Genomic DNA, 17,755 nt, shown 5'->3' on the forward strand with positions numbered 1-17,755 from the left:
CCTCACAGGAGGGCATCAGCGAGGGACCAGCCAGGCTTGCAGCTAGAATACTGCCCCTTTGGCTAGGTTTCTTACACAGATAGATGAGGTCAAAGAATTAGGACTAGAATTGCAACATGCAGCACATGCACACTGCTAAATGCACATGTATACAAGCAGCTGCACCCACATTCATGTTCATTTACTACAGGTGATGCAAGCTCTCTAAATCCACCATGCCACAAACAGAAATGCAGCTTGTGCTGTTGGTTCACTGTATATTACGCTCATATGTACCTTCCTCCCCATGGCCTACGCTGCCCTACATATCTGGATGCAGGTATCTCTGTGGGAGAAAGGTTCTCATTCACTGTAAGAGCAGGGTGCCCTGTTAATATTTTCTTTTTGAAACTGTAGGACCTGGTGATTCGCCAGTATAGGCTGATATGAGCACAGATCACACGCAGTTCATAGGAAAGCAATTTCAAGCAAACTGTAACTCTTTACTGGCACAGGCCCATAGATCAGGAAGATAGATGCCCAATCCATGTGCCTGCATGTAAACTGGTTAATTTGCACACAGGGCTTGTTTTTGTGTTGCGATTGTGAAAGATCTCAGACTGACTGCCCAGGAGACTAAACACACAGAGTGGGGCAGGAAGGGAACCATCAAATGTTTCAACCTGTTTACAAAAAGATCTTTGAAGAGGGTGCAGCTCACCTTAGAAGGGGTGAGACAGCAGTTACTTGAACTTGTCCTCTGTGATGCATTGCTGATTAAGCTGCCCTGCAAGGGGCTGTTATAAAAAGATGTTAAGGATTGCACTCTGCAAATCTCATATCAATTACTGTACCACCTGCACACAGGCACCACATTGCAACCACTACTGTACAGTGCGAAATCAACTGTTAATGAAAGGATTTGGATTGTGAACCAACCCACATAACACACCCCAACATATCACCTCTTCTATAACAGTATTCCACATGGGACGAACCATCCCATATAACACAACCCAACATACCACCTCTATAATAATAATAATAATAATAATAATAATAATAATAATAATAATAATAATAAAAGGGTTTTACATGTGCTCCTGACTTCTGCAATCACACCATTCTGCTGAGGAACGCTGTTTTTGGGATCTAAATATTTTTTCTTAATTAAAATTAGCAACATTGAAATGCGTTTCATCGCCCTTTAGCCCTTGGGAAGACTCTTTGACAGAGGTGAAGGCATATCTAAGTACAATGTACAATAACATTTGATCTGCTAGTCGTCAGCTCCAATATCTAGGCCACTCTGCACCATTAATATGCAAGATGCAAAACTAAATTAATGAAATCATCATTACATTGTAATCTATTAGAACCCCTTTCCTTTTAAATGCACAGCCCTTTATCCTGTGAAATGCCAGATTGAAAAAGTCTGGAGCTGGTACGAGGGTGGACTGCTGACTGCAGTACAATGTGAGAATTATTAAGGCTTCCAGGTCACACTCCTACCCATCAGTCTGCTGCTGACTGGCATTCTCAAGCTTGTTTTTTCTGTTCACAATACAAGCACTCACAAGACTATACAGGGCTAAACCTGGAGTGGAAACTGCTGAGCGCTGAAGACAGCAATGCAGAAACAAATGCTCTGAAATGAAGCAACTTTCATAGAATCAGCAAGATGCCTTTTCTGCAAACACAATGAAATTTAGAAAATGCTATTGGCTTGTTAGCGGTTTCCTGGAAGATGCTTGATTGGAATAAGTCAGAGATGGATTTTATTTTATTTTACAGCACAGAGGAATCCCCTGGATTGCATCAGTGGTTATCAGAGGACTCGCCCTACAGGTGCATTCTGCTGCTCCCAGCCACACCACTCCCAGCAATGAGAGACTTTCTGTGCTGCTCTGTTTCATCATGCAAAGGAAACCAAGAAACATTCATATGGAGATTTCAAAGTTACATGATAAACAAAAAAGATTAAAAAGGTCCCTGGAAAGCAATGCCAAGGAGGGATATCTATAGCGATACAATCCATACAAAAGGGTTTTAAACAGCAAAACAAAGTGATACATGAAATCAGTTTCCCCAGCTTGTTTGCAGCGAGGCCGTGTGACTGCACACTGGTTAAACAGTGATGACATTCGTCCCTTTGTTTTGTTAGATCCTGGGTCCATTCAAGAAAATATGAGACACTGAGCCAGGGCTAATTTCAGACTCAAAGCTTTGGATCAGGAGGGGATTGAAATGTTGAGGAGGAGTACAGGAGTGGGCCGTCTGTCTGCCTGTCATCTCTGTTTCCCTACTGCAGATAAAATAATGTGCTTCACAGTAAAAGCAGTCTATCCATCTATAGACATACACAATCTATCACAAACAAGAGCACACAGGCAGACAGGGAAAGAAAAGACACCAAACACTAATATGTATGTGTATAATTATAATATATATATATATATATATATATATATATATATATATATATATATATATATATATATATATATATATATATATACACAAACACAAAACACAAACACACACACACACACACAGTGCCTTGCAAAAGTATTCAGACCCCTGACCAATTCTCTCATATTACTGAATTACAAATGGTACATTGAAATTTTGTTCTGTTCAATATATTTTTTTGAAAACACTTAAACTGAAAATCAATTATTGTAAGATGACATTGTTGTCAATGTTGGGGAAATATTTAAGAAAAATAAAACTGAAATATCTTGCTTGCATAAGTATTCAACCCCCACACATTAATATCTGGTAGAGCCACCTATCGCTGCAATAACAGCTTTAAGTCTTTTGGGGTAAGTATGTACCAGCTTTGCACAGTGTCAGAGTGATTTTGGCCCATTCTTCTTGGCAGATTTGCTCCAGGTTGTTCAGGTTGGTTGGACGACGCTTGTGGACCGCAATTTTCAAATAGTGCCACAGATTCTCAATGGGATTGAGATCAGGACTTTGACTGGGCCACTGTAGGCCATTCACCTTTTTGTTCTTGAGCCACTCCAATGTTGCTTTGGCCTTGTGCTTGGGATCATTGACCTGCTGAAAGGTGAATTTCCTCCCAAGCTTCAGTTTTTTAGCAGACTGAAGCAGATTCTCCTGCAGTATTTTCCTGTATTTTGCTCCATCCATTCTTCCTTCAATTGTAACAAGATGCCCAGTCCCTGCTGATGAGAAGCATCCCCACAGCATGATGCTGCCACCACCATACTTCACTGTAGGGATGGTGTGTCTTGAGGCATGGGCAGTGTTAGGTTTGCGCCACACATAGCGCTTTGAGTTTTGGCCAAAAGCTCTATCTTGGTCTCATCTGACCACAAAACCTTTTCCCACATCGCAGCTGGGTCAATCTCATGCTTTCTGGCAAACTCCAGACATGCTTTCAGATGGTAGTTTTTGAGTAACGGCTTCTTTCCTGCCACCCTCCCATACAGGCCAGTGTTATGCAGAACTCTTGATATGGTTGAGTGGTGCACCATTACTCCACTCCCAGCCACTGAACTCTGTAGCTCCTTCAATGCGATTGTTGGCCTCTCTGTGGCTTCTCTCACAAGTCTCCTTCTTGTTTGAGTGATGAGTTTTGAGGGACGGCCTTTTCTTGGCAGTGTCTGGGTGGTGTGATGCAGCTTCCACTTCCTGAACTGTTCTCACTGGGATATCCAAACACTTGGATATTATTTTGTACCCTTTCCCTAATCTATGCATTTGTATTACTTTATCTCTATCTTATGTAGAATGCTCTTTGGTCTTTCTTCAGATTCACAGCCTTACCAGTGATCCTTCAACAGTGGGGTTTTTATCCAGAAAATGTGACAGCAACTTTAATAGTTCACAGGTGGAGGCCAATGGTAAGGTAATTGTGTCCTCATTAGTCCAATTTCTTTCATCGGTGCAAACTGCGAGCTTCCACAGCACAGGGGTTGAATACTTATGCAAGCAAGATATTTCAGTTTTTTATTTTTCTGAAAAATATTTCCCAACATAAAACCAATGTCACCTTACAATAATTGATTCCGAGTTTCAGTGTTTAAAAATAAAATAGCAAAACAGAACGAAATTTCAATGTACCATTTGTAATTCGGTAATATGAGAGAATTGGTCAGGGGTGTGAATACTTTTGCAAGGCACTGTGTGTGTGCGTGTGCGTGTATATATATATATATATATATAGGAGAATTCTTTTACATATCAACTCCGAATACGAGGAATTATTTCCATCATAGTATGAATATGAAATTTGATAAATTGTCTCTCTCTGGTGTCAAAGATCGTTCTTAGAACCTCCTGCCAATGCCTCTTTTTCAGTCCACATTACCACACAAATACAACTTACACTTTTCTTAGATCTATGCTGCTGACTAAGTTCGAACCACACATTTTTATTGTGTTTGTACACTGTGCACATTGCAAGTGTCTTTCATTGTGTTTGTACATTGTGCACATTGCAAGTGTCTTTTTTCAGCTTGGACTGTTGACTAGTAAAAGACAATAATCTAAAACTAATTACCTTTATGATTATAGAGACCAAGATGACACTTCAGACAGAGCCCAGTGTGTACAGTACAAACACTGCCCTGCCCTGCCGGGACCTCTCAGCAGTTTACTACACATACTTGATCAACAGGATTAGCAAGTCTGTATTCAAAATTTGCGAAAGTGAACGACCATCTAGTACAGTATCGTTTTTTTAGGAATTTAACCACTGCTGCAATGAAGAGCATTGTGGGATTGTCAGCGCAGTTATGAAACACTGAACAGTGAAGGGATCTAACACGAACACAATTCTCTGGAGGCGTTTTTGGCATCACTTCATTGTAATGCAGTGTATAGCAGTAGAATCTTAATCTAAGGCCCAGAGTGTTTGTTCATATTGTTACTGGTATCTCTGTAATATTGTAATATTTGTTAGAATTATCTTACCTCGAAAATTTCAAAACCATAAATGTCCAGAACCCCCATGACCTTCTTTCTCTTTTTCGTCTGTGCCTGTCGGAAGGTGATAATTTCCGTGTTAGTAATTCTACAGTGTTCCAGCATTGCGGAATTGGTTTCCACGTTTGTGAGAGAACGTCATGCAGCAGAGCTGGTACCTTAATGCTTTCGTTGATTCGGTTTACGAGCCAGGTGAAGAGACGGCTGTACAGGTTCTTAGCCAAGGCATCTCGGGCATAATATGCCTGTTAAAAAAATAAAAAATAAAAAAGCCAGAAAGCCAGAGTTTACAAACCCAGGTGACACAGCCAGAGTTTACAAACCCAGGCGACATAGCCAGAGATTACAAACCCAGGCGACATAGCCAGAGATTACAAACCCAGGCGACATAGCCAGAGTTTACAAACCCAGAGTTTACAAACCCAGGCGACAAAGCCAGAGTTTACAAACCTAGAGTTTACAAACTTAGGCGACACAGCCAGAGTTTAGGCACATTTCCAAGGTTTCTCTTTAATTGAACTGATCCCTGAAACAATGGGTTGGAACCCCTTCAGGAAGAACGTTGCAGGTCCCTCAGATGAAACAATAAAAGATGATAGTTCTACACTTAATCTCTAATGCGCATTGGAAATACAACCAAACAGGGCAAGGCTGAGGGGTCCAGGTCGCATGCAGACAGAAATATGTTAATTATGCTCCCTCCCCAGAGTTATTTTTATGGATGGCACCTAGAATGTGCGAGGTCACTTGCACAAACTAACCAGGGCGTAAAACTTGAAAATGTGAATCCCAGCATGCAATAAAACTAAATCGAGGTGGGGTGGGTGCTTCTCCTCGTTACCTGGGCCACATTGAGAGTAGTGGACACCTTCTCCTGCTTGGCCTCCACAGTGCGGAAACTGAACGCTCTCTCCAGGACAGACTGCTCAATCCCCAGCAGCTCACAGATCTCCTTCAGCTCTGCAAGAAATCACAACCGTACATCTTACTGAGGAGCAGATCTGCTTCAGCCCTAAGAAATCAACCGAACATCTTACTGAGGAGCAGATCTGCTTCAGCCTTAAGAAATCAACCGAACATCTTACTGAGGAGCAGATCTGCTTCAGCCCTAAGAAATCAACCGAACATCTTACTGAGGAGCAGATCTGCTTCAGCTCTGTAAGAAATCAACCGTACATCTTACTGAGGAGCAGATCTGCTTCAGCCTTAAGAAATCAACCGTACATCTTACTGAGGAGCAGATCTGCTTCAGCCCTAAGAAATCAACCGAACACCTTACTGAGGAGCAGATCTGCTTCAGCCTTAAGAAATCAACCGAACATCTTACTGAGGAGCAGATCTTCTTCCTGCTATATAACATGGTGTTACAATAGACACCTTTGTTTTTTTTTTAGTTATTCAGTGTGCAATACAGACATAAATACATGCGAGTCCCAGTGGTAGAGGGTTAGTAACTCTAGTCCTGGATTTCAGAACGCCCCTTAAAGTATTAGTGAAACGTGCTCTGCACTTAGAGTGAAAACTTCTCTGCATGTTTACTGTTGGGGGTTGTTCTTGAAGCTATGGGGGAGGAATAGGTTATATAACAGGGGTCTGATTGCAGAAACTAGGCAGTTTTGAAACCCAGGGCAGGGTGCAGGACTACTGCGAGAGGTGTTATTTATTTCTCTCTCCCCTATCTTGCATAATATGCCTGCGTGCTTTGATAGTATGGTGCCATCATTGTGGGGGGAAGACAAAACTAAGAAAAAATGCCAGCAATGTTGAAGCAGCTGGAGCAGCACTGGCCTCCTCCACTAATAAAATATATATATATATATAAATAAAATTCATCCTGAAACACAAAACCTGCACACAGCACAGTAGGGGGCAGGGTTAAAGTGTGGTTCTAAATTGGGTTTTATCCCATAAAGCACCCCTGAAATCAGCAAGGACACAATATGTATTACCAAGCGTTTGCTCCTCCCCCCATCCCGCGAGCAGTTCTCCAGTTTCCTTAAGATCAAAAGTTTTGAAATGCCGGAAAACCATTGAACTTTCAGGACAGTGTAAAAAGATAAATAGATCAAGCACCAACAAAAAGCTCTCTGAATTCTGATTGATGCAGTGTTCTAAAACACCCAGAAGATGGCAGCAGTGTTTAGAATGGTAAATCAGCACCTTTATGTGCGCACAATGCACTCTCATTGGACTGCTACAAACAAAACAAACACAAAAAACAACAAAACAAAACAAACAAACAAAAAAAAAAAATCTAGGTTATTATCACGCATAATTGCATGCCCCAATATATACCAACTTTCAGGCACAATTTCTGGCACAACTTTGATACACAGAAGTGAGTATAGATAAGCAATGCATAATCAAAGGGCAGAAGGGCATTTCCAGCGTATGTTGGAGTCAGCATTTCTCATAAGATATGTGATGATTGAGCAAGCTCAGCTGCCTTAAAAAAAGGAAAATTATCAGGCTAAGGAACAATAACTGATGGTGTTAATTCTCCAGGCGTGGCCTCTTGAGTCTTGCTTTCTGAGTTTTCCCTGTAGTTTATTTTCCTCGTGGTTCATTTTGCCAGGTACCGTTTTTATCCTTGACGCGGCTCTCATCCACCTCGTTGACTCGCGACTCCGGTTTGAACTCGATGTTCCCCAGTTTGAGCACAGCTCCCACCAGCTCCAGCACAGACTGCGTCTCGTTGTCCATGAAGCCAACGATCTGCATGGCGTTCTGCAGGCGGGGGGAGACAGCTGGGGTTAACCAAGAGAGACGCACGCACGCACGCACGCGAGATCAGAGCTCAGCTGCTGTCCCATAGCTGCTAACTGGCTGGGATACCTTTACATGCCAGGCACACTGTACACCAGACCTGTCAGATCCATATTGAACTGCTGCCCTCGTAAGAGGTTCTGAATTACACCAATCAGTGTAATAATCTGCCACTTCACTGCAGCTCCAGCCCCTGACAATCCAGGATGCTAATACAGCTTCTTAACCTTCAGGAGCTGTGGAATATACACTCTGTGTTCGTTTCATAAAGTGCCTTGTTTGTGCAGAATAAAAGCTTTGTGTGGGAACAGAAGTGCGCAGCCTGAATATTTCAAGAATGCCACTCAGACATTGATTTATTCAACCTTGTCAATACTTTCTATACAAACTTCAAAAGCATGGCTGATTTTGCAAGTATGAAGTGGTTTTGTGCAGTGAAGAGGCAGCAACATTAAAATGTTCTATTCAAGTTAACTTCAAGCAGTGTGTCCCAGTTCAGGCCTAGTGAAGTGTAAATTGGGGCAGATTTACAGATTTTCTTTTAAGAAGCTAACAACATCTAACTTATCAACTCATTAATGCATGTATATAGTGAATATTGGGATATTGGAATGATGTGTGTATAATTGTACTCTACATTGTCCCTTGGGAACCTACCAATATGATTCATAAGATGCCCTGAAAAAACACTTCGTTATTTGTATCAAATTGCTCCTTATAAAAGTTGCCCTTTGTCTCAGACAGCCTAGATCTGCATCAGGCAGGAGACGTAACATTGAATTATATATCTACAGCAGGGGTGGACAATCATGGTCCTGGAGGGACATTCCACTCCAGGTTTAACAGATAAGTTAATGAACTACTTCAGGGTCTCGACGGAGGGTTAATTGGTTCAACTAAACAACTTATCCATCCACGGAATAGCCATCCAGAGCCGTGATTTGCCATCCCTGATCTACACGATTTATGGGTAAATGTTACGCAGCGAGAACAGAATTCTGTAAATATGATCATTCTAACAGAGTTATGAATTAGTTTGGCACAAAATTTAAAAGCAAACTTTTTTTTTTTATAATTTAACAATTCTCACATTCGTTGACCGAGTAACGCCACAAGTTGCTTGTTACAAGTCTTGAAACAAGACGAATGCACAGTACTGCATCTGTGTGGTATCGAGTGTCTGTTTGACTTCCTCTATTGCACTGTGAACTGCCTCTATGGTTTGTACTGCCCAGCGTGTTTTATAACCCTCAGGAGCGAGCAGCTGTGCAGCAGTTACTCATGGGGAAGGGTTGTCATGAACGCTGCTCGGCCCATCCTTCGTTCCTGAGCGGCTCAGGGCCTCGGGAAATGAGATTCTCACCTTCACTGTTCGGAAGCAGACCGCGTCATCCACCCCGGTCACTGTGGCAGAGTCCAGGCTCAGGTAGTTGTACTTGCTGAAGTCCCGCTCCAGCTTCAGTTTCTCTGGGGGAGGGGAGCACACCAGCAAGGGTCAATGCAGAAGCACAGCATAGCCTAACCCAGCAAATAGACAGCAGTGAGGCCCAATTCCATTTCTTAAAAGTGTCGCCATTAGGAATTCTATCACATGTCCTGTTCTCTTATGAGTTTTGGGTTCTAATTGTGTGGATAAGGAGCAGGACTGGAATTGGTCTCGAGTCTGATTGTGCATGATTGTCTTAATTAGAGTAATTGTTTAAATCTATTCAGAATATGAACTCGTCCACCCCGGCAGTGGAGCTACAAAATAACGACACTGTAGATAAATGGTGGTGTATTATTTATTAAGTGGTCTTTTAAAACTAGAGAAGCACTCACTCAGCATGTCCTCCGATGCCCCAGACAGAAGCTGATAGAAGATGTGGAAGTTCCTCTCCCCTCTCGGCTGTTTGACGACACGGGACTTCTCTAGAAGATCTGGGAAAGAGAAACACATTGAAGTATTATGATCATTACCAGTTACTGCTGCTAGGGAAGCACTTGGCTATGCTTGCATACTGCAATTGTGTTGATCCCTGTTCTGCCAGTGCTTGACAAACGCTTCAGCAGAACAGACTGAAAGAGCACACTAATTTAAAAAAACAAAAAACAAAAAAAACACATCAATGCGGAATTGAAAAGAAGAAACTAAGGCTGCACAAATCCAGTCATGAGCCCTGCAGTCCTCCGGATTTTGTAGGTATCATTTAATAATGAGCTGTTAAAGACCTAGTTCAGTTCAGTTCAGTTACTTCATTTTGGGTACAGGTGGAGCAAAGAACAGAAGGGATATGGACACCATGGGCTAAATGTATACATTCCCAAACCTGCTTCAGCTCAGGGGGAAGACTGGATCTGACATTCTTCCACGATCCCAGATGGAATTCTCATGTTGTAGCTGTGTGCTGGTGCTCAGGGTGGACCTGGCTACAGACTGTTTGTATTTAGTGTCTGGAAGAGAGCCCAAGGGGCTGCGGGTAAAGCCTGTAGCCTCACCATGGCTCATCGCCTCCTGCCATTGTTCTCTTGAATTCTATGTCAGAGCAAAATGCTGCACAATGGGGCTCATCAATACTGCAGAGCACTGCAACAGGTGGGCAGCACTCCTGCTTTAGCAGCTAAAGGTTAGTTAAACAAGTCCTTTACAAGGCTTTCACTTGCTGTTCAGACTGCAGAAACACAAGAAGCCTTCAAAAACAGGCATGCTGAAGCTTTTATTTATTAGACTTTGTATGTACAAGATCACTTAATTGCATATTCTGAGAACTGCTATTTGACAAGCTTTTTTTTTCCCTCATGGAGACCACCCTACAGACAGAATGAATCTGTTCCAAATTGTCCCTCCTAAAATTTGCTTTCCCCATGTTTATAACGATGCAACAGCAAGCCATGTTTTCCTTTAACCATGCTTTACCATAACTAGTAGTGATTTGGCTGCTTTACCTCCTTTGCTGGGTGTTTGCATAGTTGCCGCAGTCTACTAATGTTTATAAATTAATGGGCTGACACCATGGTATTTTCAGTAGTATTACTAGGGGCAAATGGTCAACCAGTAAAAAATATACCTATGTTAGTTAAACTTCTTGCGACCTAATCTGAACCAACTGCTTCTAGAACAAGTTCCCTGCCTGGACTCTCACTGCCACATCTCCCACCTATAACACAAGGGAAGCCGCATCTGGCGACTGTACTAACCAGACCTCGCCCACTCCAACCAGCAGAGATGTTAGTTCTACACTACTAGAAGTATCCATGGCATTTCCTGGCTCCTAGACTCAGCATTGGTTCTCATGAGCCTCTCTGTGCAGCTCTATGACAGTGGCACGATTGCTGCACGTGTGCATCACTGCCCAAAAATGAATTTGTGCGCGAGAGCAAGCTTCTAGCCCCGCTCCTGCAAAATAACTTTACAGCAAAAGACCGAGGCACTTGATTTGTGTTTACCAAATGCAAAGCAAGTCACGATTCCCCTGTGCAAGTATCTCTTTGAATTGTTAATATACCACTGAATGAGATCCTGCTCTGTATGGACACTGGTTGACTCTTGCTGGTGACAGAACTGTGAAGATCTATCAAATGTACACATAAACAAACAAAGGCGCCATGGAAGGCTTTCAAAAGACCCAGAGCCTGCAATGAATTGGCTAAAACCGAAACCTGTTTCTACTTTGAGAAACTGGCAGCCCCGAACGTCAATTTTACGCCACTAAGAACAATGTGAATCTGTCTACTGGCCCTCCAATGCCACGCCTAGATTCCTGTAACCTTGACAGCAAGCAGATTTACTCAGAAACCTCTGTAGACAAAACAGAAGGAACAAAACCAAGGCGGGGGGGGGGGGGGGGGGGGGATCTAAGAGGATCTAAGGGGAGAGGGACTGCTTTGCTTGATACCCTTTGAAGGTACGAGGTCCCTTGACAAACAAAATAAGCTCCAGCTCAATAAAGCAGGACTAAATCCTGTACACAGACGTGGACGAGTGGTGCTTTGGTTAAACTCTCTTAGGGAAACCAAGCATTCTTCTTCAGAGATCCATTCCGGCTCAGATTTTGACCTGGATCAACACCACCCAGTGTCAGGACTACACCTGCAATCACCCACTGAATTCATTTCCCTAGCGTACATTTGACTGTTTCTCATATCTCAGGAATGCCCTTCAGGCAGCTATACGTCATGTTGTAGCCCTGGAAAGTGTACATACAGGGAGAGACACAAAGATTGCAGCTGCGACAGGCATCCGGAGCAGAGAAAACACTTTCTGTACTGCTTTTTGAAAAAGGTTTCCAAACCCACAGCATGCTGTAATGGGATGGACTAGCATTACAATGAAGTGTGATCCACTTCTGTAAGTGACAAACCTCAATAAATCTTGAAAGCATTTTCTATCCCATGTCGCCGCTTGAAGGCTGCTGTTGAAACTGAAGGTAAAAAACCTTCAGCAGAAAACCAGGAAAGAGGACTTATTGATTTGCTTGTTTATTTATTTATTTATTTTTTAAAAAGATAGTCAATGTTCTGAGAAGTCCTCGCCCTTCGAGGGAGTCTGTACTGTACGTATGCAGTGTTTCCGAATGAATATGTTTGACCATTAGCATAGTGGATTGTTCCGCTGGCCTGGGAGGATCAATTCAACTTGAAATCAACTCACGTAATGATTACACAAACACTTTATACATTAATTAAGTTATGTATATTTCCTCTCTGCAAATGGTGCATTTAAATACCTCTGGTGGAAAGCACTGAAGAAAAAAGTGCTCCAGTAATTTCTTATTGAACAGATAAGATACATGCTGAAGCATCCCTACAGGTATGTCTCCAAATGCCTCTGGGTCACATTGTACTGAACTGCATGCACGCTGCTGCAAATCCCACATTTCACAGTCCCAGCAAACCCCACCATACTGTCTCAGGTGTTCTCGACAACACGATGAACACTGTACTGGGGAGACAGCCTGCAGTCTCACACTCCTCGCCTACTCATTTATTTATGCAAAGGGTTTCATAGATCAAACCATTGTGAAAGCCAAGTTTTGTTCTTGCAGAGATAAGAGGCTATAAAAACAGTTCAGCTGTTAAGAGGTTGCATAGTTCAAGGACATAGAAGTTTTCCCAATTAAGGGTACAAAGTTTGCAGATTAGCTGACCTGCATGTATAAAATGCCAGTGAAATATTGGGACCTTTAATGTGCATAAACTAACCAGTTTAAGGAATGTTTAAAAGGATTTTTATTTGAATTCAAATAAAAACATGCAGTTTATTTTTCAAAGCATTATTTAATCCAACAGTAAAAACAGCAATCCAAAACACAGCCTTTAAAGTTCTGTGAGCACAGGGACAGCGCATGATTAGAACTATACAGCACAGGGACAGCGCATGATTATAACTATACAGCACAGGGACAGCACGTGATTAGAACTATACAGCACAGGGACCGCACATGATTAGAACTATACGGCACAGGGGCAGCACATGATTAGAACTATACAGTACATGATTAGAACTATACGGCACAGGGACAGCACATGATTAGAACTATACAGCACAGGGACAGCGCATGATTAGAACTATACGGCACAGGGACAGCGCATGATTAGAACTATACAGCACATGATTAGAACTATACGGCACAGGGACAGCGCATGATTAGAACTATACGGCACAGGGACAGCACATGATTAGAACTATACAGCACAGGGGCAGCACATGATTAGAACTATACAGCACATGATTAGAACTATACAGCACAGGGACAGCACATGATTAGAACTATACAGCACAGGGGCAGCACATGATTAGAACTATACAGCACATGATTAGAACTATACAGCACAGGGACAGCACATGATTAGAACTATACGGCACAGGGGCAGCACATGATTAGAACTATACAGCACAGGGGCAGCACATGATTAGAACTATACAGTACATGATTAGAACTATACAGCACAGGGACAGCACATGATTAGAACTATACGGCACAGGGGCAGCACATGATTAGAACTATACAGCACATGATTAGAACTATACAGCACAGGGACAGCACATGATTAGAACTATACGGCACAGGGGCAGCACATGATTAGAACTATACAGCACAGGGGCAGCACATGATTAGAACTATACAGTACATGATTAGAACTATACAGCACAGGGACAGCGCATGATTAGAACTATACAGCACAGGGGCAGCGCATGATTAGAACTATACAGCACAGGGGCAGCACATGATTAGAACTATACAGTACATGATTAGAACTATACAGCACAGGGACAGCGCATGATTAGAACTATACGGCACAGGGACAGCGCATGATTAGAACTATACAGTACATGATTAGAACTATACGGCACAGGGACAGCGCATGATTAGAACTATACAGCACAGGGACAGCACATGATTAGAACTATACAGCACAGGGACAGCACATGATTAGAACTATACGGCACAGGGACAGCGCATGATTAGAACTATACGGCACAGGGACAGCGCATGATTAGAACTATACAGCACATGATTAGAACTATACGGCACAGGGACAGCACATGATTAGAACTATACAGCACAGGGACAGCGCATGATTAGAACTATACAGCACATGATTAGAACTATACGGCACAGGGACAGCACACGATTAGAACTATACAGCACACGATTAGAACTATACAGCACAGGGACAGCACATGATTAGAACTATACGGCACTTGTAGGTCTACCCCAAATCCATGCCATCAATAAAACCAAGCAAAGAAAATCCAGCTACTCACAGTTGCTGATAACTCCGCCCAGTGGGTCTCCTTTGAAATCAAATTCAACATCCATGTATTTTCCCTGCAAAACAAAAAAAAAGCAAAAATTTAAATAAATACTATATACATTCTATGTATTACAATCCAGCCATTTATTACAATTCAGCTGTGCATTTATTTTATACATCATCTATACAATCTGCCCGACGGGCAACTAGACAGTGCAGAGTATACAGCAGCCTGTAAACACAGTCAAGACTGCCCGCGTTTGAAACCACAGCTTTACCATGCAGACCGAAACGCTACAGCCGAGGGAACACAATGCCACTTTTTCAGGAACAGTGGCTTGAAACCTGGTTCCAGGATACCTAGTTTGAGGCAACTTAGCTGTATCAAATCCCAAGTCTCCCTGGTGTGCTGTGTAGTGGCCTGAAATCTAGTCCCCTGAAATCAAGTACCAAGCCATAAAGTGTCTTTGTGTTCCCTCAGCTTTGAGCAACAAAGCTGGGCTCAACTGAGTTTATTCAGGTCAACACGTCTTTCTCTCCCCCCACCCCTTTTTATTAGGGAGATAAAGTTTATCATACATAACGACAGCACGATCGTGAGTCACTTCTTGTGAGTCTCGCATCATGGTACAGTACCTTTTGGTTCCTGACATTTAATTAGCTTGATAGTTTTCTTAGTTCCTTCAGAAACAGTTGGAACAGACCAGCTTTACTAACAATGCAGTTGCTCACAGGTGTTTTGGTTGGAAAACTACCAACAGGTATTTTGCAATTGCTGCTGATTTTATTGCTATGAATGCTTCTCCCTAGCAACCATTCCCATGGACACTGAAGTAAATGATCACTGGTTTGCAAAAGGGAAAAATGTTTTACTGTTGAAATTACACAAAGTAGTGCCTACTCTGTATAAATATCTTTTAAACAAAAATGAAACTGCGACGTATTAATCAACAACAGAAGGAGGGTGAGGTACTTACGAAGCGAGACGAGTTGTCGTTCCTCACGGTCTTAGCGTTTCCAAAAGCTAAAAACAGGGGAGAGAACGTGGAATTAGGTACAGTAACTCACTGTAACAGAACAGACGTTTTCAATAAAGAAAACAAAGGGACCAGATTATAGTATATCAAAGAAAAATAATGGGGGGGTGAAAAAAAGGTCATCATGAACTGAAGGGAGATATTTGTGAGAATTCTTTCACGATTGCAATCGGAGCACATTCAGAGTGAAGGCTGTCAGCTGGCTCAGCATTACGCTCACTTGGCTCCAGATAAGAGGACAACACAGCTCTGTCTGCATTACCTGTGCAGGTACAGACAGGTCTCGCATCCAATTGGACGCTTAATGGTTGCATAGTATGGTGGAGTTCAGAATCAAACTCAAAACAATCAAACAATAATAAAGGCTGCTTCACACGTCTATTGACTATTTCACAGACATGCATCAAGAGAAATGTGGCTTTCATTATACCGTGTAGCACAGCCAGTTTGAGTTCACCTCACTGTGGCACACACACACACACAAGCCTGCTAAATGACTTCTGAACCACTCTATACAAGACTACAACGTAACGTTACTGCAAAATCCTTTAGCATTGTTGCTCCACTCTTTAGTGTTAAGCAAGTGGAGCTTTGTGTTCCCAGTATTTTTCTGTGAAGGTACTGAAAACAAAGCCTACATAGAACATACAGCCTATAAAGCCTATACAGCACATGCCACTCGACAGTCTACTCCATGCCAGTGCCAGTCATGGGTAGCTGAAAACAACAAATAAACCCAGAGAATGTGGATAATGAGAGCTCGAGGGAGCGCATCAGAGTCCCCAGCTAACTGCAGGAAGTGAGCAGGCATTCAGAGAGCGTCTAACCCACAGCTCATTACAATCACATTGAATCTGTTACAGATGTGAGAAGAACGTGGCTCTCCTTGCTGATCATCCGAGTAATGGAAGCTGAGCAACACGGGAGAAGCAGGCACTCCATGCATCTGCACCAAAGAAATAAATAAAAAGGAATGTGCATTCCATGCAATTTCGGTCAGATGACGGAACTAGAACTTTTTAATTGTATAATGCAACATTAAAAGATATTTAGATCATTCAGACTAACTGAACCGAGCACATATATGCAGCTCATCAGACAAGGAGACACAGGGCTGTACTTACCCTCAAGCACCGGGTTTGACTGGAGGAGCTGCTCCTTGACTTGGTTCACCTCTGCTCCCTTCCCACACACTGCAGCAACATAGGACATGACCAGCTTACTCGCCTCTGCGAACACAGAACACACAACTGCATATGATACACAGCTGATACATTCAGAAGCTGTTCTGTGTGTACAAGAAGCCATGTACTGTTCATTGAGGAGACTATGGAGACAAGTTACCAGGGCAGACAGCAAGTTCCAGAGAGTTCCATTCCATATGTCACTTCCCATACAACTGTGGCCAAAAAATTAAGGTGCCGTTCCAAAAATAAAAGGAAAACAAAAGTGATTATAAATGGAGTTATATAACACAGTGCTGCCCTTGACTATTCTCCCCAAGTAGCATGCAATAAAATGTTGATTCTTATTAGATGTATTAACTATAGGGTGGAAACACTGAGGTTCCTAGTCCATAGCTCATCTACTGCTCAGAGTCCAAGCAAACATTGCTGGATCAGATCAGGTAGAACTTAGCGACATATAGAACATGAAAAAACACTTTCCCTGTTCACTGTTAAATCATCATCCGCAAAACATACCAGGCACCACTAGCTGGAATGTTAAATCGTGAACAAAACACAAAGTTGTCAGAAAAGTAGGTCTTATTTGGCTTGTGTTTTATGAAGGAGGAAACAGAAATTATTGGCACTGGCAGGCAGTGCAAGACAAGAGAGCTGACTGGCCAGGATAGAAATAATACTGTTTTGTGATAATGGGTCATACTTTCAATGGCTTTCACAGCAAATGATGCTGGGTTGTCACTTAACACAAGGGATTTAGGAAACCATTAAAAAGGTGCAAATTCAACAAAAAACACACGTTCAGTTTGTGTGTATGGAACGGGCCTTAAGTATGCTTACTGTTTTCACAGAGGAAAACAATGGTATAGATAATAATAATAATAATAATAATAATAATGGCAAACAGGCCCTCTTGAGTTTTTCATTGTAATATGCATTTGCTGATCTATTTAAAGTGTCCATCTCCTCTAACCCCAAAGCAGAAGCACTTGTTTGTGCACAAGGCTGTTCCATTTGACGATTCCTCTGACTTGTAAAGGAAGGAAACTAACACTGGTTGTGGCGGTCAATATATTTGCTTTTATAGTTTGGCTT

General features: G+C 42.3%; 1 protein-coding gene across 3 annotated transcripts in view; it reads right to left on the bottom strand.

The window, feature by feature from the left end:
* LOC121323526 (unconventional myosin-Ib-like) overlaps positions 1-17,755 on the bottom strand; it is a 63,621-nt gene that overhangs the window by 15,258 nt on the left and 30,608 nt on the right. For all 3 annotated transcript variants that reach the window (XM_041264635.1, XM_041264633.1, XM_041264634.1), the window contains exons 5-13: positions 16,601-16,705; positions 15,417-15,463; positions 14,450-14,513; positions 9,523-9,621; positions 9,065-9,168; positions 7,515-7,662; positions 5,777-5,895; positions 5,094-5,180; positions 4,924-4,989 (exon numbers count right to left, since the gene is read on the bottom strand). In XM_041264635.1, coding sequence (XP_041120569.1) covers positions 4,924-4,989; positions 5,094-5,180; positions 5,777-5,895; positions 7,515-7,662; positions 9,065-9,168; positions 9,523-9,621; positions 14,450-14,513; positions 15,417-15,463; positions 16,601-16,705 — 839 coding nt within the window. The remainder of the gene's footprint in view (positions 1-4,923; positions 4,990-5,093; positions 5,181-5,776; positions 5,896-7,514; positions 7,663-9,064; positions 9,169-9,522; positions 9,622-14,449; positions 14,514-15,416; positions 15,464-16,600; positions 16,706-17,755) is intronic.

This window comes from Polyodon spathula, chromosome 11 (genome assembly GCF_017654505.1).
Source record: "Polyodon spathula isolate WHYD16114869_AA chromosome 11, ASM1765450v1, whole genome shotgun sequence".
NCBI classification, from domain to species: domain Eukaryota; kingdom Metazoa; phylum Chordata; class Actinopteri; order Acipenseriformes; family Polyodontidae; genus Polyodon; species Polyodon spathula.